Genomic DNA, 24,293 nt, shown 5'->3' with positions numbered 1-24,293 from the left:
AATAATATTATTTTAGGAAAATATTCTAGATTAATATATATGTAATTAGATGTTAATTTATTGTGACTGAAATATATTAATAAAATTTATTTCAATTGCTTTTATTTAATGCCAATAAATTTTCTAGCTTTATAACGATGGTTCTTAAACTGAAACAATTTTCTTAATACAATTTTGACGATATACACTTCTTATAATTCATGCCTACACTTTGGAGTGTGTTTGCATTTTTGTTTCAGTATTCACAGCGAGCTATTAGAATTATTCTGGCGTATTTTTGTGAATTGTTTGATGATTTTAAGGTTGAAGTCAAAGGGGTGTGACTTTGCAGCCAAATAGAAGCTGGAAAAGCTGGTAACAGTTGATTTTATAAACATATATAAATATATAATGTATATATGCCGTTATCTGGTGGTGGAGTTGAAACGGCATGTCTTGTAAATCAGATTCTTGTCTTTTTGAACGATCCGCTGATGTTTCTCGTGTCGATGCCGTCACCTGGCTCGTCTCTGTTGCTGTAACTCTGAGACGTTTCTCTACTCTGTGATCACATCTTTTATAGTTTTGGCGAATTGAATTCATCGCTTCTTTGACACATCCTGAAATGTATTCACACCTTAACGGTATAGATGAAATCCGACTATCAGAAATCAAAGAATCGAAGAACAATTGTAATGTGCGCAGAATGTATTATCTAGTGCGCGTCCTTTCCAAACAAAGAGTTGTTTTTTCAAGGTACTTGTGGAGAAAAACGTTTTGGTACAAATATGCTATTAGTCGGTCTGTGCAATATTTCCAATTATTAATATTTCTCATACATCGTATGTGTGGCCTCTGTTTAAATTTGTTCGAATCGTCGCGTCGTGAGAGTGATCTCTCAATTACAGGTGGTTAAAACATTTTTTTGCACTTGAAAGATCACTGAGCTTTTTCTATTCTATGTTTATTAGTAAGCACGTGAAAACGAATAATAATTAAATATCGCTGTACTTTATTTTCTTTTATATGTGCTTGTCTTCTTATATAAATACAAATGTAACAATTTATAATTCTCTCAGAGTTTGTCTATACCTCCGCTGAAAAAGCATAACCCGCGTATTAGGGATTCAGTGGGTACAATTCCAACACATGGTTTAACAAGATGGTGCAACATGTTACACATAGTGTATTTATCCGTTGTGATTACATGTCCAAAAAAATTGTTAGAAAAACATAATATAATTCTTAGAAGTACAGATTTAATACTACACGAATTGTGTTTTTAAAGAAATATATGATATGTCAATATAATTAATATAATAATATTTTTTACTATTGATTTTTAAAATGTAAACTAATAAATATATCATATTGTATTATACAAAATAAACAAATACATATACAATCAAAATAGGCATTTTGGTCCCAAAGAAAGGCATTGGATGAGGTACGATCGACATAACAGTTTGAAGACACGAGTGCTGGATAAATGCTGGTTATTTGGTGTTCAGGCAAGACTTTATAATTTGGTTTTGGTTTTAGTGCTCCGTGCTAGATCAAACACACCTATTGATAGAATGTATTTTTTGACTTGCCATAACACGTACCTTTCGTGGGTGATAAATTTTTAATTAAACATTGCCGCTCGTCGAGTGCCGTTCAAGATTAATACCTTCTTGGGATAATGGGGGAGAGAGCGACGCAACGCCACTCGATCGATATGCTTAAATTGATATTGCTACGTCGTTTGAAAAAAGTAAGCTGGGATTCTGCCGTAAACTGCTAGATGAAGGTTTGTTCGCAGGAATTATGTCGAATTTGCTGTATTCCGTGGAGGGAACAGTTCGAGTAGTAACGCGAAGAGAAGCGCTGAAAGTAACAACAGTAATAATTAAATAGAAAATTTGATCACTCGTCCAGACACGAGGAATGCGAGAGAGGTATTGTGATCGATTGTAAAATGACATCATCAGATTCTTTATTATAAAACATATACATTTATATCAGAAAAAAACATTTACATATTTGAAGTAACATATATTGTATAATTTTGAGTAATATATTTGTTCGAGCCATTTTAGGGTTTATTTATGTCAATACATAAATAATTTAAAACTTATGTGACTAGTTATGTAAACTAGTACGCATCCTAAACAATTGATATATTACTTCAAATATTTTAACTACAATGTTAACTATATTAACTGTTAAGTTTTATACTCTATTTGCGTTACCATAGTCAGTTCGAGAGCTATCCATTTCATCATTATTCATAATTTAGAAAGAGATGGGAAGTTTTAGTTTACGCCTCTACTATTAGCTCTAAAGCACAAGATATGGATATATGTTCTATATATTTATCATTACTCCGGCTCATTTTTTGAACACATTTATGAAAAATATTTTTTTTATAAATGTGTTCAAAAAATAAACCGGAGTAATAATAAATATATCCATGGTATATCCTTACTCCGAATTAATTTTTGAACAAATTTATAAAAAAAATTTTTTTTATAAATGTGTTAAAAAAATAAACCGGAGTAATGATAAGTATATCGAACGATTGTCCGTATAATGTGCTTTAGAGCTAATAGTATGGCGCATACTAAAATATGAATAATGATGAAATGGATAGCTTTCGAACTGACTGTGTTAACGCAAATTGAGTGTAGGTGTATTATTTTTACATACATGATTTACTGTTAGGTTAGTTTTCTGTATTATATATGCTCATAAAATAATTGCATTAAATGACAATATAAAAAAATACTGGTACTAAATATTTTTAACTTGTTTTTGTTACAAATATGAAGCTAATAAATTACTAAATATCTATCTATAGTTTACAATCAGACTTGTTTTTTTGATAAAGTCGATTGCATTTTTTAAGAACAGAAAAAAATATAATTTTATAGTTTGTCAAGCTAAATAATAATATTATATGATAGAAAAACACACTGAATTCATTTAAGTTTTAATTTTTCAGTTTTAAAATAATTTAAAAAAATATGTTACAGTGAATGTGTATTACCAGTGAAAATATTTATTCAATAGATTTTCACTAAAAACATTTTTATCAGTAGATAAAGATTTCTACTAGTGAAAATATATTTTTTTTTAAAATCATTTACTGCTCTTAATCAGACGTAAAACGCGTGAAGAAAGCGACTTATGTGGTGGTATTCACCTGACAGTTGCGAATGCCTCTTGTTCATTTCCTAATGTCATTAGCGAATTTTGTTTCAAGAAATAGCAAAAAAAAATAGCTAAAATGATCCGAACGCAAGTGTACAGGATCATCCACGTAGTGAATAAACATAGTTTCACTAATATTACCCAGTAAAATTAAGCATACATTTCAACTGGCCTAGTTAGTAAAATTATACTTATGCTAGTGAAAATGTAACTTGATTGAATAATACACATTCACTGTAACAGTTGCTGTTTAAACCCAAACCTAATGAAAGTTAAATTTGTAGCTAAAAATTCAAGTGCAAAATAAAATAATTTATCACTGCAATCAAACAAATTAAAATTTTGTACTACAAAATAAAAAGTGTAGCGATTTAGATACAAACAATCTAACTTTTTTTATTTTTCTATATTTTTTATCAAAATCAGCTTTAAACTTAAGCAAAGTAAAACAATACACTTTAACGAATGTAAAATGAACAATATAGATAATGATCAGCGTATAATTTTAAATATAAATTCACTAATGAGTGTTATTTGAGGCGCAATCAATATATCAAAATAAATTTACGGATAACTAACCAAACTGAAAATAAAACATCCATGAAAAAGTAATGTAACTTAACAGTTATTTGCTTCAGTTAAATATTATCCTGCTATATTAGGTAAAATCTGGCGAGTCATCACAATATCTCTCGTTATTAATGCTGTATTGAAATATGACGTTTTCGCACCATATATCAATAAAAAATATTTTTCGAAAACATAAAACAAACATTGCAAAAAAAGCGGCTGTAAAAAATGAAACATGAAATAGTAAATATAAATCGATTCTGTTGTATTTGCTGCAGCGTGACGATTGGAGCTGAAATTGATGAATTGCATTGAAGTTTCGCCGGATGTTCTGATGAATTGCAAAGCGGATTGAATCGATGAAATGATTCGATGTCCGAACGAACGACTTTTTGCTGCAAAACGTTGCCATTATTGTCAAACTTGGAAGGCGTGCTCGTGGAGTTGGAAATGTTGAATATTAAAGTAAATTTGTATCAAAATTCTCAAACGTACATATACATATTAATACTAAAAATATCTAAATATATATTAGCTATATTTATTCAGAATTTTTAATAAAAACGTTCTAGGAAATAATATTTTTAAATCATTTGAAATTTATTCACAGAAAGTATTATTTTTTTATTGTGCTTTTTAATAATTATTATTACTGTAGAAATTTATAAAAAATGTTTGAATGAATTCGTAATACGATATAAGACTTGTACAAAATAAAAGAGCTTTGTTTAATTCACGGAATTCACTAGGCTGTTATTATTAACGTAATTTACAAAGTAGGAGATTTTTTTATATCTAATAATACTAATGATATTGCTAATATTGAAGAATGTATAAAATAATACATTAATAAATATTGTGTTAATAAAAATCATATATTTCAAGGAAACGTTAAATTAGATATTAGCTCTCTATATTCTATTCTCAAAGAGTTTCTTAGCAATTTTTTTTAATAATATTATAGGAAACAAATAAACGAAAACTAATGAAGTTTTGTAAAATATTTTTGAAATTATCGCTTTAGTAAAAATACAACGATTATATTTGTTTAAGTGATTATTAGCTTTTGATTTTTACTCTAATTAGAAAAGATATAAAAACAATAAAATGGAATATCGTTTAAAAATAGCGCCGAAAATATTTAATAATAAAAAATAATACTAGGATTTATTTAACTTTTAGATAATAATATATTATTTCTGTCAGAAATATGAGACACAACTTCTAAAGGCTTGCATAGTAGTTAAAAAAATTTAAATGAGTAAAATATATATAGGCATTTTAAGTTTATTTTCTTTGTACATATAAATATAAGACAAAAACACATTCAGCACAAAAATTATATGAATATAAAGGGTTGAAAAGTGAGTCATGATTTCCGGAATTAAAAAATGTATAGAACATAATCCATATAATATATCTACAATATTGCAAAATTAATTTACTCAGTCAAAGCAATTATCATTTAAAAATAGCTTTTTAGTTACAGTACCAATAGAAAAAACATCCGCTGCTTCAGCACGGCGATGCACCGGCTTACACCGTATTTAAAAAACCAACTTAATAAAATAAAATTTCAGTTCATTAAAGAGTAAATCTTAGAGTATGAACCAAAGTTTTTATATAAATAATTTTATATTGCAGCATATGAGAGAATTTAAATTTTCCGACCCCATTTACGATCTTAACTACGACTAATTTCAAAACGAAACGACCTACGCGACAGATGATACCGTTCTTACTTCGGCTATAACTCTAGATAGTTAGTTCTGTTGGAACGTTTAATAATTACTACGGTAGAACATGTTATAATATATGTATATATACTATTTCGTATGTGAAAGCCATAAAATTAAGCTCAATCGGTTAGATTTAATTAAAACAACAGTCACTAACCACAAATATTTGGTGTCATGAATGGTTAAAATGATATAAATATAAATAACAAATTTATCAACACACCCAGACAAAATTATGCACGTATTTTTAATATATTCTGCAATTTCTTAAATATAAATTTGTATATGGGTTGATATTTATATTTTGTATACCGGCTGAAGCCATAAATCATGTCTTTTTGTGAGGTTGTCATTTGATAATCACTTATGTCACGTCGGTTGAACTAACGTGACATTTTTTCCCCTATATTCGTATACGGCATAATATGTCAATAATATATTCAATGAGAATATATATATATTGCTTATAAAACTATCTTTATATTTACTACTACAATTTAAAAAAACTGTGCTTATATTGTACAAACGATGGGCTAATATTTAACTAAATTATCTTTTTACTATCTATCACGGTCAATATTAAAAATCAATCACAAAATATTTTGTCAGGATAAAAAACATAATATCTTAATAAAAATATATTATTGGTGAATAAAATTACATATTATTTAAGTCACAGTCTGCAGCCTAAATATTATTGTATAGTATAATTTTATTTTTATACATATATTTTAAAGTTATTTTTTTAAAATATGATTAATTTTTTTTGATTTATTATATATTTAGCTATATTTATTAGATTTTTTGTTAGTTTTCCTAATTATTATATATTAAATAAGTTAGTATATAATTTGTAAGCCCATTTGACACTGACCTTGCAAATAAGCTTTATTGATACTATAATATAAAATATTATAGCAAACTTCGCCGAAGTAATAAAATTTTACGATTTTCTCAAATTTATAACCAGACGAAAATCGAGGGTTGAGAATGTTATTATACGTTCAACATTATAAAAAAATGATCACCAACATAATCTGCATTTCTCGGGAGTTAAATAATGCATACATGTAATTGTCAAGCAATACATGAATTTTGTTAAGGAAATAAATTATGTGGTTGATGTGTATGCAAATCTATGAAGTCTGAAATTAAATTTTGATTCGCCGTTTTGTTTGACGGAATGACAAATGGGATTTGGTATAGAACGCCTGGGCAAATATATAATACACATATGTGTATACTACATGTCTAAATCATAAAGTTTTAGCCTCTTTTTATGTATCACATACATACTTTTATGTTTTGGCATACGTTGAATTCTGTCAGCGAAAATTGCTCCAGTCGAACGACAAAACTTTGATTAGATTTATGATTTATGTTTCAGAATTGTCATTCAAATGCGTAGAAACGTAACTGTTTTTCTGCATTTATCTATTATTTTTCTTATGATGTACACAAGGAACATATTTTCACTGACCGTCACAAGATCGATGAGCGAAAACTAAAAGGCTCGTATGGAAATGGATTTATTGTATTAGTCAGCAGTTTGGCGATGGTTAGGGGTAGGTCTTGGGGTGAAACGTGCCTAGATATTTTTTATAAAAAATAAGAAGAGAAATACAATTTATTATTAATTTTCTTTTTATAATATGTTATTTTAAATAACTAATAAATAAATTAAGTATTGATAACTGAAATGATTTTATAATATTTTTACAATAACCAAACCACACGTAGTTATCATTCTAGATATATCTACAAAATATTGTGGTTTTTGAATAAAATATATATATATATCTTTTGGCACTTAAGAATACCTTAGTATAAACAAGCGTGTACAGATAATAGCATCTCACTAAATATAACACTATAAATAAGATGTTTTTATTTAAGGGACATTATATTTTGTCATTAATAGTGGTGTTTTATATCTCACTTGGAAATTCTGCGAATGCTAAATATATATCAAGAAAAATGGATTTAAATAGCAATGTTTTTATTGTAAATAGTATCAATGATAGTGTTAGAGATAAAATACCTAATCTGGAAGATAACATTGGAAATCTCAACAAAGAGGCGACTCGGGACGGCTTGATTGATACACATGAAATACTAAATAAAATGGATATTAATATCACTGTCTTCATACTTGTTAATTTGAATGATTCTGCCGTTAAATACAGCCGCGGAGATAAAACTAAGAGTGAACATGTACTTAGTTTTGTGGTTAACAATGATGGTGACTATGGACAAGCCTCTGATGATCAATATAGCGGTGAAGATTTCAAAAAAGATATTCGTAGTATTGATTTGATTGACTATGTTGGTGGCAGTGGGTACGATTCTGGCAATAATACTCATAAAGAAATTGGCAGTGGAGGTGGTCACGATTCTAGTCATGAATATGGCAGTGGTGATGTTAATATCGCATCGGCTAACTACGTTGGTGGCAGTGTATACTCTTCTGGTAATGAATTTATCAGTAAATATTTATACAAAGGGACAACTCGTGATATCTTGCTTGGCAATGATCGCGGCAGTGAATATGTATCTAGTGATATATGGCATCTCTTGGTAGACGATATAAGTGGCAGTGGGCACGACTTTGAAAAACTATATAGTAGTGGAGATTTCCTTGGAAGTGAGGATGATCTCAGTATTAAATATGTATGATATTTATATTAACAGTCCCCTTATATGAATGTTGAAAGTTCACGATTAATCTAAGCTCTTTCGTGTTGTATTTAATAATAAATAAAAATATATATCAATTAGCAATTATACGATACAATTTATTGAATCATTTAAATAAATATCCGCATTCATTCTATACGTCACGTATTATTCTTTAAACAACTTGTAAGCCATTTTAAATTTTAACTGTCAGTTAAAATATTTTACTATAGGGTTAGGATGTGTATAATATAATATGATATATTAGGGGTATTGTAAGCATGAGATCTTGATCACGTATTAAATTATTAAAGCATTACTACGGACCACATTATCAACAGCAAAGCTCAACCTGTTGATAAAATATTGCATCATTGAAAATGTAAGTGGTTGAAAACGACTTACATTTAAAATATTTTTTTAATATATATAATTTCAGATGTAAAATTAAAATAAAGTTAAAACTTTTTAACAATATTTAAAACCTTTTAGTTTAGATCTTTTATAATATTAATTTGACACAAATATCCTTCGAAATCATAAAACTGATTTATGCTTAGGATTTAATTAAGCTCAATCAGTGATACATTTTTTGATGAGAATAATGGTTAAAATCTTATTTTTTATTATAATCACACCAGCGCGATATTTTCTGCGGACTCATGGTCAAAGAAGGAAGGAAATTGGAATAGGGCTTTTGTTGCCGTGGCTATTGTTCCACGACGACTGGCTGCTTCTTGGAAAATGAGAAATTTTCGCAGATCGCACAGGCTTGTACTTTTTCCTTCGGTTATATAAATTACACGTCTCAGTGGGTTAACAAATCTGACGTAAATTGCTGTTTACAAATGGCCCCTAACGCTCGTTATAGGCAAATGGCTTGGCACTGCTGTGCCCAAGATATGTCGACGTTGCTGTTGTGTTCCGCCAAATAGCAAAGAAATCGATACTATGGTTTTATTTATTTATTTTGCCATATGTGTAGGTATGTAGATGCACGAATTTCGTTGCGAAATAGTATTGAATTTCATAGTAAAAATAAATTAAACAAATTTGTCATCCATAATCATAAAATGCAACGGCGTGTATATTACGTTATTATTCACTAATTATATTGTTTTATCACCCATAAAAAAACTAATGTCCACTTCCTTTACGTATATTATTTATCTTTCTCAATATATAATTTTTACAGGATATTGTGGTTTGCTAGGTATGGTACATATTTTGTTAGCAGTAAAATAAAATTCAGTAATTATCAAACGTGCTCATAAACACCTCGTTGATAAGTGTGATTTTAATATGTTTTTATTAAAAGCACATCATATTTTGTTATTAGTATTGCTTCTGTACTCTACAATTAGAACTTATGCGTACGTTGATCATTTACTGGAAGCATTGGGGATTGACATCGACACAATTAATGATAGCGGCAAATGGAACAGTAGTAGCACTGATAATAAAGATATTGAGTCGACTATTAATAAGAATGTCACTAGACATGGTTTTGATGATAAAGGCAGCAGTGGAGATTTCGGTGAAAAGAATATTAACAATACTTTCGTAAAGCACCAAAATAGTGATAGTAAACGTGGTGCTGATGATAAATTTGTCAGTAAAGATTATGGCGGCAAGACTAGTGCAAAAACTGGATTAGGATTTAATTATGTTGGTAGTGGTTATGGTCGCGATGACACTAATGATATTGGACGCGGACCAGATGATGAGGATAGTAGTAGATATTTTAGTGGGAAAACAATTATTAATAATGATATGGGAAGCGGTACTAATAGTGAAAATTTTAGTAAAAAGACTATCGAAAATACTGACATGAAAATTAATCAAGGAGGTAGTGGTTACGGTCGCGATGATACTAATGTGAGTGGAAACGGACCTGATGATAAAGATTTCAGTGAATACTCGGACGAAACGACTACATATAATAGTCAAAATGGAAACGGAGCCGATAAACATTTCAGTAAAAAACGTGTTGAAAATACTGACTTAAAAGTTAATCAAGGGGGCAGTGGTAACGGTCGGGACGATAGTAATGATAGTGGACGCGGACCTGACGATGAAGATAGCAGTGAAGATTTTGATAGAACGACTCTAGTTAATAATGACATTGGAAGAGGTGCTAAAGATGAAGAATCAAGTGGAGATTTCAGTAAAAAGAGTATCGTAAATACTGATATAGGAGTTAATCAAGGAGGGAGTGTTTACGGTCGCGAAGATACTAGTGATGGTGGACGCGGACCTGACAATGAAGATAGCAGTGAAGATTTTGATAAAACGACTCTTGTTAATAATGACATTGGAAGTGGTGCTAATGATGAAGAATCAAGTGGAGATTTAAGTAAAAAGAGTATCGCAAATACTGACATAGGAGATAATCAAGGAGGTAGTGGTTACGGTCGCGACGATACTAATGACATTGGACGTGGACCTGACGATGAAGATAGCAGTGAAGGTTTCAGTAGAACGACTACGTATGATAATGACATTGGAAGTGGTACTTATGATGAAGAATCAAGTGGAGATTTCGGTACAAAAAAAATTGCAAATACTAACGTAGGAGTTAATCAAGAAGGTAGTGGTTACGGTCGCGACGATACTAGTGATGGTGGACGCGGAACTGACGATGAAGATAGCAGTGAAGATTTTGATAGAACGACTCTAATTAATAATGACATTGGAAGTGGTGCTTATCATGAAGAATCAAGTGGAGATTTAAATAAAAAGAGTATCGTAAATACTGACATAGGAGTTAATCAAGAAGGGAGTGGTTACGGTCGCGACGATACTAGTGTTAGTGGACGCGGACCTGACCATGAAGATAGCAGTGAAGATTTTGATAGAACGACTCTTGTTAATATTGACATTGAAAACGGTGCTAATGATGGAGAATCAAGTGGAGATTTCAGTAAAAAGAGTATCACAAATACTGACACAGGAGACAATAAAGGAGGTAGTGGTTACGGTCGCGATGATACTAATGACATTGGACGCGGACCTGACGATGAAGATAGCAGTAAAGGTTTCGGTAGAACGACTACGTATGATAATGACATTGGAAGTGGTACTTATGATGAAGAATCAAGTGGAGATTTCAGTACAAAAAAAAATGCAAATACTAACGTAGGAGTAAATCAAGAAGGTAGTGGTAGTGATACTAATAATAGTGAACGTGGACCAGATGATGAGGATTGCAATGAAGATTTTGATGAAACGACTAACAATAAAAATGCATTAGGAAGTGGTTCAGATGGTGAAAATTTCAGTGAAGATTTAAAAAAAAGTATTAAATATCATGAAGGTAGTGGTTACGATCGCGACGACACTAATGATAGTGGACGCGGGCCTGATGATGAAGATAGCAGTGAAGATTTTAGTAGTATGACTACTTTTAATAATGATATTGGAAGTGGTGATAATGACGAAAAATCAATTGGAGATTTTAGTGCAAAGAGTATTGCAAATACTGATGTAGAAGTTAATCAAGGAGGTAGTGGTTACGGTCGCGACGATACTAATGACAATGGGCGCGGATCTGATGATGAAGATAGCGGTGAAGATTCTGATGAAACGACTGAAAGCGATGTCGACGGGGAAGAATTTAGTGGGAATTTTGGTGAAAAGAAAATAGCAAACACTGACGTAGAAATAAATGAAGAAGGTAGTGGTTACGATAGCGACGATTCTAATGATAGTGGACGCGGGCCTGATGATGAAGATTGCAGTGGAGATTTAGATAAAACGGACACATATAATGGTGGTGAAGAATTAAATGGAAATTTTGGTGAAAAGAATATCGCAAATACGGACGTAGAATTTAATCAAGAAGGTAGTGGGTACGCTCGCGATATTACTAATGCTAGTGGACGCGGACCTGACGATGAAGATAGCAATGAAGATTTTGGTAGATCGACTACTTTTAGTATTGAAAATGGAAGTGGTGCTAATGATAAAGAATCAAGTGAAGATTTTGCTAAAAAGAGTATTGCAAATATTGACATAGGAGTTAATCAAGGTGGTAGTGGTTATGGTTACGACGATACTAATGACAAAGGACGGGGACCTGATGATGAAGATTCAGATAAAATGAACAAATATAATAATATAATTGAAAACGGTGCCGATGGTGAAGAATTTAGTGGAAATTTTGGTGTAAAGAATATCGCAAATACGGACTTAGAATTTAAACAAGGTGGTAGTGGTTACGGTCGGGACAATACTAATGAAGATGGGCGCGGACACGATGATGAAGGTAGCAGTGAAAATTTTTTCATGACAACTACCGACAATAATGTTTACAAGCGTTTACGCGTTACAGGTGTTTCGGAAGATAAAGACAAAAGTGAATATTTTGGTGCAACGACTACTAATAAATATGAGTTTAGACATGATTCTGATTATGCTAAGGGCATAGTAAATTTGAATAAGACGTATATTGATTTTAATTTTTCTAACAAGACTGATGAAGATATGTATGACATAGACGATACTGTATTTAGAGTTGAAAAGATCGACATTGATTTGAATATAGAATTCAGAGAAATGGAGAATAATGTTAGTGCTGTAGAAAATAATGACAACGAAAACAGCAACAGTAAAGATTTTTATGTTGATGATACTGTGTTTATATTAGAAAATGATAATGGAAGTGGACAAGCGTAGAAATAATAATTAGGTTGGATATTATTCTGATGTTGATAATATTAGCAAAGCAAAAGCAATCTAAAAATTAACATTTATAATTAGGGCAACAAGAAAATAATGATATGATCCTGTAGCTTACGATAATATACTTTGTAATGTGTTTTCAACAAACAATTTTACTTACGTTTGTAATAAAATTTAGAAATAAATATTTAGAAACATGAAGGATTTTTTTAATTATAAGATATAAATTTCCTGGCGCACGTTGAACGTAATACATTGCTTATACTATTGCTATTGTATGTATTATCATGTTATATTTATTAAGATCATAAATATATAATAATAAAATTGTATTTGTATATATTAGCTTTTTAAATTTTTATCGCGATATACCTCAACTATATATAACTCAAGAGTTTCTGTCAAAATTACGCCCAGGTTAATGACCCCAACATAATGATAGATCTATATTAGATAGTAATTAGTTTACATATTATTTAAAAAAAAAGTATTATGCTGTTAAATTTTGTGATTAATCTACAATATAAGTACAGAGAACGTTTGAGAATGGCGATTTGTTGGACTATACAAGTAGTATTTATAACAATCTTAGTATTATAATAGGGCAAATAGCGTTGAGTACAGCTAATTGGAAATGGTATTTTTTATTCCTTAAATAAGATTTTAACTTATTAATTTATTTAAAATGTGCATCGGTATCGTCCGTCAAGTTTAAACAAAGCACTTCAAAGAAATACTCGTGTGTTAGTTCAGGCTTTATTTTTTGGCTAACATGAACACAAGTCCATACATTTGGTAAGTGAATTTTGGCACCTTCCAAGTTCAACGTTGGCAACGGGAAAATAATGCGTCGGTGGAATCTTTTCGCTAGACGGGGCGCCGAGTGCTAAACTTTCGTCCCATCCCGTCAACTATACAAATTGAATAAAAAAAAGTTGAAAATGTTACAAGCTCACCTGGGAGGCTTTCGAGCGCAGGGCTGGCTGATATTTTCTTCTCACCCTCCTGGGACAGCACACGCACAGGATCCGCACAAAAGCTCTGCAAGGAGACGTGAGAAAAGTTTTTAACAATTCAGAGACGAAAGTGAAAATGTAAAAAATATATACATTTTATATAATATATAAAGTGAACGACAGCCACCATAATGAGGGTACGGATTACGAATGTTAACCCTTTATTGAACATAACACGTAAACATATTTTTTTCTTATTTCCGTATAAAATGATTCTAAGACAATAACATGCATTTGTATTTTAGCGGTATATGAAAGTCTTTTAATTTTTTAAATAAAGTGAAAATCGGTAAGTTTTTAATTTTAAAGGTTTAAATATTACAGATAAATAAACAAAGTAATAATTATTGTACGGTAACAATACAAAAATCTCAAATTTAAAGTTATTTAATTTTATTTTATAATACTTTTTATTAAGAAAATTACAACGATGATTTTGCTATAATGGTATTTGGTATTTTAAAAATAAAGTTAAGCTATGTGGCTATTGCGTTGAAATTAGGAAAAGTCCTTATGGTTGTCTTGTAACTTAAAATATTTTTAAATTGAAAATAAAATAGTTGTGTAATAGAAAAAATAAACATATACCTATTAAAATATATATTTTACACTATTTAATACATAATTATATTAACAATATTATCATAATGAAAAAAAACCTTATTATATTATCAATAATTACACACAAATAAAGATCTATCAATTACATATCAAGTAACAAGCTTCCATTTTTATTTTTTGTTTAACATCTTTTAACTCTTTTTTGCATGTGAAATTTAAATCACTTTTCAATGACACTCAAGTTTTTGTTAGTTTAATTTAAATGGAATGTACTGTATTTTTACGACACATATAAAATAAATCAATGATAAATATTTTTATCCAATTTTATCCAACACATTCACATCAATATTTTATTAATATAAGTATATCTATCATTTCAAAATAAACCAATATAGAAATTCAATTTATTAATATTATTTTTATATACGACTAGGAATTTCGATAGGCTTCCCGCTTCAATGCTAAAAAAATCAAGTTGTGTATATATATATATTTATAAGGAATATCGTGTTGGTTAAAAAAATAATGGAAAATCTTTCAAAGTGGTCTTTCATGTTTAATAAACGAATATATTCTATTTTCCATATTCATAGTACTATGAAATATGGTTTATTTAGTTTATTTATTTAATGTTAAGGAATATAACTTAATTCTAAATATTAATTCACTGCCTATTAATTATTTATTGTCCGCCTAAAGACGCCTGAAAATAATATTCTTTATACACTGATATATAAATAATTTTTTTTTTATGTAATAATATATATGTATATAGATCTACTATCGTCTAACTACTTTATTATTTATAGATACATATATGTGGACATCTATGAACATAATAGAAAAATAATAATAATAAATTTAGTAAAGTTTAAAACCTCTAATTAAACACGTATTATTTCATACAAATCTGTATTTAAAAATAATATTATGTAGTGTTACTATACGTTGTATAAAAAATTGTTGCAAAATATTTTTTTAAACAACATGATGGATCAGTGGTATAAGCCAATGACTAATACCTAAAAGTTATGGGTTCAAATCCCATATAAAATCCAGGATTTTTCAATTTTTTATCGTGTCTAAGAGATCGAAAATAGTGATTATTATATAATTATAATTCCGATCGATCATAGTAAATTAGGTTTTTCTAGCTTTTACTAAGCTTACTTTTACTAAATATCCAATTAATTCTCTAATAATAGAGAATATCACATATGTATTATATATAATATGTATATAATATATTAGGTAATCCCAAATAAACATTCAGGTTTGCTTTGGCCGTTGATACAAGAGTACGTCTTTTATTATATCTGCATTGGTATACATTTGAAATCCACATTCCAATATTAAAAAAAAATGGGATCAAAATTTTACGATGGAAGAATTTCTACCAAGTAAACAATTTGTTATATGGATTTCTTAAAAAAATTGCAACTATTGCCATTTAAAACAAAATAGTTTGATTCTCTTTTGTATATTTAATATTTATATTATTGATTGGTGTATCGTTTTAAAAATTGATTAATTTTAGCTTTGACTGATGCAAATTTTAGTATGAAAAAAATCGCCAGATCGGAAACTTAACGCCAATATTTTTTATATCACATCATACAATGAATATCTATTAAGAAAAAAATATACTTTTACATATACATATACAGAAACTTTGAAAAGAATACTCGTTGCGTTCTCGTTTCAAGGATAAATCCTTGAAGAGAATGGGCAATATACATAGAAATCGCTCGAATCGATAAACTCTCTCAAGACACTACAAATGCATTAACATCTTATCCTTAGTGCGCTGTGTGCAGCTAAATTTTCAAACAACGGTTCGCAGCTTTTTGTGCATACTATAGAATTTCAAAGTGATACGTAAGTGTCGTATAACGTTTCAAGTGCAGTCATGCATACACATGTACGTGAATATACGTACAAAATAAAATATTTAAAATAAGTTAAAATTGTTTCTTCTGCTATTGTGTAAACATATTTTTGCGTGACAACTTTCATTTAGATAAGTTTTAACAAAAATCTGAGTGTCAAACTATTCTAAAACTTATATTTGGTATATTTTAAAGAGCATAAAATATATTTTTAGCATTTAATTTTAAAATTTACTTTCACCAAAAATTAACTTTTTGATTCAAACGTAATAGAAGTTTCAGGCCTACATTTTTTACATATGATGTGTGCCAATCGGTGCAACTTGACATTGCTCATAAACATAATTTCATCAGCATTGCTTGCTTATAAAATTATTGCCATGAACAGTTTGAACGATTGGAAATTAATTCAAGTAGTAAATTATTCTTGCGTACATGAATTCACAATTCACGGGTCACTAATAGAATCTTGCACTTAATAAGATTATGACTAAAAGTATTGCTTTGACTGAGACCATGAAAACTGCACGTCACGTGGACTCTAGCGGAAGTAGTAGTGGTATCGAACGAGTAAAAATAATGCTTTTTTGTAACAGTAATGCATGTTAATTTCCCAAGTAGTAATTTAATATAGCAAAAAGCAGACATAAAAATTTTTGAATATACAATAACAATAACTTGATAAATTTAATTGTTCCAATACACAAAAGCATACATTAGTAGTAAGTTTTTGATGTATTATTATTGATGAAAAATATAATTTTAGTTAAATCTTTAAAAACTGCTCAAAAATATTGTTGTATTTTATAAAAATCTAATTAAAAATTTACGAGATGAGACGAGATAAGACGAGATTGAGAAAGCAGCCGCTTCCCTCTTTACGTCAATCCTGGTACATCTCGACATCTACAATCTAGAGTGCAACTAGTAGTTGCTAAATTTTATCGGTAACATGCTTTTTTAAGAAATTGTTATTTGACGTTATTGAAAATAAAAGAAGGGAGAAGTCATCATTGCCACTTATAAACATGAAAATCGTTTTGATAGGCGTTTAATGAATTTTATGAATACTATCTGAACTTTCTAGACTTATATTCAATAAAAAATAATATTATATTTAATTTATATAAAATAAATTAAAATCAAGAAGCATTATGAATCATGATTTAACGCATCTTCAATCTAATTTAGTATACAAAATTTGCTTCTTAGGTTTTTCTGTTATTTTATTATGGAATACAAGTAACATGTATTTATATAACACAACATAAACTGTACCAAGTTGTTTGAATTTATGATGTCACTTGAAAATGTGAAATTACCTGAATTATGTATAATATAAATATATATATACATTTGCAACAGCACGTAGAAAACTTTTCTGGTCATATAGCAGAAGTTTGTACGTTTTTTGCTTATTGATATTTATGCCTCTGCATACGGCTGTAAATGTGTTAAAATAAAATTTATATATACATGATATACAATTTCATCCAAATGCATTTTCCATGGCAGAATTTCATATTGCATTATTTGGAGGTTGCACTTGAGACCCAATACTTTGGCGCTCTCCCAAATTGAAACACTTGTTTTTCTTGTAAATATATACTTAGATAATTTTACTTATCGCTTTTTAGATATTGTCTGACGTAGATTTATCACTGCGGCCAAAATTTAATCAACTTCGCTAATTAATTCTCCCGGAGATAATGAAAGATTATCGTTCAGTTAAGGTACGTTTTGTTTTACTTTAATATATCACACAAACTGTTTGGAAATCTAATACACTTTAAAAATCGCCTTTATGATGCAGAAATATATATTTTATATTTCATACAGTAATTTACAGAGCTTTTTAATCGGATATTATTTTTTTTATTTGTATTTATTAAAATTATGTGTTATATTAAACATTATCGTTAAGCTTTTAGGTTTTGCGCATGTAAAATAAATATTGTTAGAATTTTAATATTTTTTCTAGCGTACGATCTATGAAAACGTATTGGATCTGTCAAAAAATTGACATTAGCTGTCACTATGGCATTAATCGCGTTCTCATAGTTTTTACGAAGACGTATACTTGAATGTCTGTCACAAATTTTTGTGATCGTGATTTTAATGAAAACTTTCAGTGAGGATTATGAAATATAACTTTTGAATATGCGTCTAACCCGAAATATTTAATGAAAATAAAATAATGCTAGAATGTAATTATATGTTTTAGAACGAAATGATATCGAAAAGCGATATTGTAGATATATGTATTGATTTGTAACATGCATCACAATATTCGTGAATATTATACTAATAATATTCCCTGTAGTAGCACGAAGAGAGCTGGCACGCATGTTAATAAAAACAGTATCTGTTGTGTTATCACATATAAAGCACTGAACTGCATGTATACAAACAATACGTCAATACTTTTATTAAAATTTAATTAAATTTTAAGATTATGCAAGATTGCAAGCACGAAGCGCGAGATAATCGCAGCTTTAATGCGGTGCGAGCGACAGCAAGCACCGACATCTAGTTTATAATAAAAACGTCAAATATACCGATCAGAATAAATATTTGAATACATTAAAAAAGCTATTACGAATCCAATTAAAAGTTTTTATTCCGATTTCAATATAAGCAAGTAAAAGCTGTACCTACGTCGAATACCAAATACCATCAACAAATAAAAATCGGGATTGAATTTAATTGAAAAATGCCATCGACGGTGAACATAATTATATTATTGTGACTGCTCGAGAAACGTGAAAAAGCTTAAATATAGGATGGCTAAAAACATCAATGATATATTAACTGTCTTTTTTAAATTTGTGTAGTTCATTAATTAAGTACAAACTGTTTTTCATTAAGCAGTTATATATTATTTTAACTATAGTAATTTTCAAAATTGTTTTTAGCACTAAATTAATAAAACAATTTAAAAAGTCATGATAGCAAATTGTTTTAAATAAAAAAAATGTATTCCACTACTATTTACTCATGATCGAAGTTACATACGGAATGGTGCAGATAGTAAGAAACAATATTGAGCGGAAAGGCGCGTTCTCTATGTTCTTACATCTATAGGCAAATACACTAAAAGGCTTAAAAAACCCTCATGAGATTCAATAACAGTATATCCTCTGGTAGCGATGGAATTACGGCAAAGATATTTAGGTATAGCGGATCTGAACTTCTTCATTGCAAGCATAATATAAAGAAGTACTGGCATATGTCCGATACTTATTCTTTATCTTAAAGCAACTATCAATGAATTACATTAATACATATTATAAGGAACGCAATAGACTGTAGCGCTAATAATATTATTAAATACTGCAAATAAATTACTCTATTACGTGGTTTACTAGTAGTAGTGAATATCACCTTACAATTGACTGAATACACTCAATGTGACAGTTATTTCGACACATACTCTATATTCATAAACTACAAGACGGCAAACGATAGCGCGTATTGAGGAAAATTTATTACAATGAAGTTATGGAGGAGTTCAGAATTACACAAGATCATAAACTTTGTTATATACGCAAAGAAAACTCGTAGATGATTACTATACTTGCAAATGAAAAATTGCAAAGCAATTAAGGTTTATTTCTAATGTAACGTGAATTTCACGCCTAGTCATACGGTCGATAATATTGCACTTGTGCGGCAAAGTGTCGAGAAAGAACCGGAGATGCATCTGCAACGTATTTTTAGAATATTTCCGTATAAGATTTAAAAATCTCCTAGCCCATTTGCTGTACAGTCAAAGCACTAAAAAATTATGGTATTTTTTAACAAAAATCATCATGTTATTCTTATTAATTAATCCTAATTTTTTTTGTGTAACCATTAAAATGTGATTAAGGTCTACTTTTTCTACGAAGCAAATCTTGTAATAATTTTTACGTCTTTAATTAATTTTAATTAATGTCAATTTTTCAACTTACAGATTTTGAAAAAAGTTTTTGTGTTTACACCAATGTTCATTTAGTTTAAATACAAAAAAACACCTTTTATCTGAACTGGTAATAATGGAAGAAATTTTTTGTTCAAAACAATATCTACAGAACTGCATATTGTATGAATTTCATATGAAAACGATTACAACGGTTGCCACAAAAATATTTGTAGAATTTAAAACAATACATTGTATGTCGGACATTGCCAAAAATCACTTAAAAAATGAAATCTAGTGTTTTCAATTTCATGGAGGATTCTTAAAGTGGACACTACTTGAATGAAATATTCATATGCGCTGAAATTAAAGAATATATAATGATTACCATCGAATAATTATTAAACTACGTCTGTACTTCATAGTCGTCTTTCTAAAGATGTTTTAAAAATATTGACCATTACAAAATAACAAGAATAAACACATTTGTGGCAAATATAATAATTACAGCCATTTCTCTAAAAGAAAATCAATTGGGCCGAAAAATGGGTTCTTTATTCAAATGTGACGAAAAAAATCGCAGAAAAAACAATTTTAACAACTAAATCCGCGTCACACCCAAAAATACTCTTACTTGTATATGGTGGAACTACAAAGAAATTATTTATTTTAAAACAATGACGACAGAAGTAAATAGTGAACCTTTAATTAGATATAGTGTTCCATTGAATGAAAATACAGCTATAGTGAACAGACAAAAACTATTCTCAAACATGGCAACACACTGATAAATCTGCAACTTTAATTGAGTAGTTTTATTTATATAAGAAAAATCAAAAATGCTATAAAAGTTTTATTGATGAAAAATGTATTACTTTTGGGCACCCCAATGCAATACGGCAGGAAAATTTGTCTGCAAAAATCTTAATTAGGCTGGAGAAGATAATAAGAAGATAAACTGTGCTGGTTAATTGGAATACAGAGAGACATTCGAACGCTTGGCATCAGCAACATCACGACAGAGCGAAGTGAAGAATAATCATAGATGAGATCAAGACTCACATCTAAGTTAGACTAACACGTGTTTGGCCAGCTAGTTGTACGTAAGTCATCCATCCACAATCTTTATAGATTGTTTTTAGTTTAATTTAAAACCATTGTTATTATTCTTATTTTAAAAAAAATTCTGCCCTGCTCTACGAATACATTTGTTGTATTTCTAAAACATCGTCTTCCTAATTTTATACGTCATCTATGTTAATAAATAATGTGTTGTATTGCTTTTGACAGTCGACATTACAAGATTTTCTCGTGCTTTCTATTTATAGTAGATCCCTCTAGTAAAAAAGTTATTTTTGTGTTTATTTAAGTTTGTAAATGAATATCTTAGAAAAGAAAAACGGCCACGCTTTCTGGCAATTAAGCCGCATTCAGCTCCGACAACTAATTTACGACCAACGGACAAAGTCAACGGTCGCATTCGTCAGGCAAAGGCCCCTTTAAATTAAAATTTTGCACTTTTTTAATGAGAAAACTTTACGTACATCATTCCTCGGACTGTATTTGCGTCGTCTTACTAATAATCTCGCCTTCGCATCGGATATCCCAGACCAGAGAGAAAAAAGAAAAAGATGGAGCGAAACGTTTAAAGCGAATAACAGTTTTACCGAGATTAAAATGAAAATCGTCCACTATGAGTGCCATATTTTAACCAGATTACTAATTGCGTTTTCTTTTGAATGGGAATATACCGAGCTTTAAGCCTTTAAAACGTGCCATGTCGTGAAATTTTATATCTAGCTGAAACTGTATGATTTATGAATTAATTAGAGAAATGTATTACATATGCACATATATATATTCATATTTAAAGTGCACTGATTAACTAGTTGTGTAGTACCAGAATATATTTTAACTTTAAGAATATAGAAAATTATTAATGAAATAAACTAGTCGTATAAGTACTCTTTATAATCAAATATAACTATAATATTAGGCAATCTTTTTGACCCTGAACCTAGCTTGGTGATGCAGTCAATTACGTATATGTATTATTGATAATTAATATGTATGTATGTATGTACGAAGAATATTTGGAATATAAAAAATGCAAGAGTAATATTTTTTTTATACGATCCACAGAAATACGAGTCTCGCTCAGTGAATTACGGGTGAAACTTGTTTTTGTTGATCGATATAGTGTAATTTCAATTTAAAGTAGTAGGTAAAATTTCACCGCTGTTACTGGTAAATATATTTAAAACATTAGGAAAAAATATTTTTTAATAAGTGTCTAATAGTCGATAAATTTTAATTAACTTGTATGAAACGGATATTAAAAAACTATGGTATCAGAAATTGTGTTTTTTTTTGAGAGATGAAGAATTCTCATTTCTTAATTTTTATAAAGACTTTTATTGTTAAAAATTTGTACAAAATTAAAAAAAAATTACAACCACTTCATAGAAAGAGTGGGTCCGTACCAGATGTTTGAAAATGAATATTCTTTCTTCAAAACTTATAATAAAGTTTTGAATGGCAACTTTTTTTTACTACTCTAATTGGCGAAATAGTTTTTGCTAATCTAAGAACTATATTAGCAATCAGATAAGAAAAAAATCGCTCTGCTTGGGAATTAACAGATTGCAAAAAATTATGGGACCTTTCTAGAAGGTTTTTTTTCATCGTAAATTTCAATTAATATGTTATATTAAATATTAATCATTTCTTATATTTTAATTAATATAAATAATATAATTTATTTATATATTTTAATTACTATGATTAATATAATCAACAACAGACATTATTACAAGCATAAAAACAGTACTTTTATGAAGCTATCTACATTCATATTGTGTATTATTATAATCACATATAATACATATATGTTTTTTATTTATCAAAATTAAAAGTAAGAATTATCAATTCTCGAGTTTGTCTAACTATGATACTAGAAGCATTGGACTTGTTTAAAAATAATAAAGGACTGTTCTATAGGTATTTAATATAAGTCGATACTAATTTAGAATGTTTTATAAATATTTTATGTACTTCACTTTCTGAAGAGGCTTTGTACATACATTTGTTATTTATAAAACACAATTCAAACATTTTTTTCTAATCTTAGTTTTAAGTTATTTTGAGTGATTTCAAATAAAATTTATAATTTACAATCAATGAGACATTTTCCAATTACCAGCTTGACACAACTATTTTAAGTTACTTTTATATCGGTTAAAAAAATATAAAAATTGTAATTTGTACTTTTTTATTAATAAAATGCAATCTGTCTACTTAGACAATTAGTAATTCTTATATTATATATATTTCCTTTTTTCTCCTTTTCTCATAGCATATAGGCACATGGGAAAGGAAAAATAAAAATAATAAGGGAAATATCTCACTGAAGGTTTGATTTTTTTAATAGTTATTTTTGACATAACTGATAATATACTTATCAGTGTGTAGGAGGCACTATCGTCTGGTTTTATTTCTGGTTTCAGTTAAATTATAATTCGAGCAACCTTCCATTGGGTTGAAAAGTAGTATAATGTAATTACTGAGTTTTAAAAATGATTATTATAAATTTAATCGGAATAAAAACTTATCAACACAATTATATTTTGGTTCATTACATTGACACATTTAGTGGCTGTAAATAAATAATTTATAATACAACTTCATGCGTATTATATGTATGTTGTTTTCAACTTGTGTTATGCATACATTGTAAACAAAAAAACAAAGGTGAAAACAAAGTTGACAAAGCAAATAAGCCATTCACGGATTAGCGTAGGTAAAAGGTATTTTAAATATATTAATGCTAATAATTATTAATCATATCTTAAAGTAAACTGATTTACTTTATAATAATTGATTAAGGACGTATAGTTTTTATCCTTACGGCACAGATTTATTAAATTGTAAAATTTATTATAATAAATAGTAAAATATTTCAATACTTTTGAATAAATTTGCTCCTTATTTTGAAATAGAATACAAATAGTATTAGGAATTTTGGACCGCAAAACTCCTGACTTTCTAAAAATAATATGTGTTAAAGTGCAGAAATATATAT

General features: G+C 28.9%; 2 protein-coding genes across 3 annotated transcripts in view; one reads left to right on the top strand and one right to left on the bottom strand.

Moving 5' to 3' along the window:
- Positions 1-1,728: 1,728 nt before the first annotated feature.
- The window catches only part of Dop1R2 (dopamine receptor 2), a 96,933-nt gene continuing 74,368 nt past the window's right edge, over positions 1,729-24,293 (bottom strand). Inside the window, exons 2-4 of one of the 2 annotated variants that reach the window (XM_088191539.1) lie at positions 13,799-13,883; positions 5,301-5,303; positions 1,762-1,848 (exon numbers count right to left, since the gene is read on the bottom strand). In XM_088191539.1, the coding sequence (XP_088047665.1) occupies positions 1,762-1,848; positions 5,301-5,303; positions 13,799-13,883 (175 nt within the window). Of the gene's footprint in view, positions 1,849-5,300; positions 5,304-13,798; positions 13,884-24,293 lie in introns of both variants that reach the window. The other variant, XM_088191538.1, reaches the window with a different exon arrangement.
- On the top strand, positions 9,403-13,043 carry LOC148231986 (uncharacterized). Its single transcript, XM_088193149.1, has one exon. The coding sequence runs from the start codon at positions 9,462-9,464 to the stop codon at positions 12,834-12,836; it is 3,375 nt and encodes a 1,124-aa protein (XP_088049275.1). The 5' UTR covers positions 9,403-9,461; the 3' UTR covers positions 12,837-13,043.

The sequence above is a fragment of the Plectrocnemia conspersa genome, unplaced genomic scaffold (assembly GCF_051122295.1).
Source record: "Plectrocnemia conspersa isolate PC_06_02 unplaced genomic scaffold, ASM5112229v1 ptg000009l, whole genome shotgun sequence".
In the NCBI taxonomy this organism is placed as follows: Eukaryota; Metazoa; Arthropoda; class Insecta; order Trichoptera; family Polycentropodidae; genus Plectrocnemia; species Plectrocnemia conspersa.
Note: the sequence above shows the minus strand (reverse complement) of the source record. Positions and strands in the feature narration are given on the sequence as shown.

Bases quoted from the DNA above. Each gene is read 5' to 3' on its own strand.
- LOC148231986 (XM_088193149.1), top strand. From the start codon at position 9,462: ATGTTTTTATTAAAAGCACATCATATTTTGTTATTAGTATTGCTTCTG.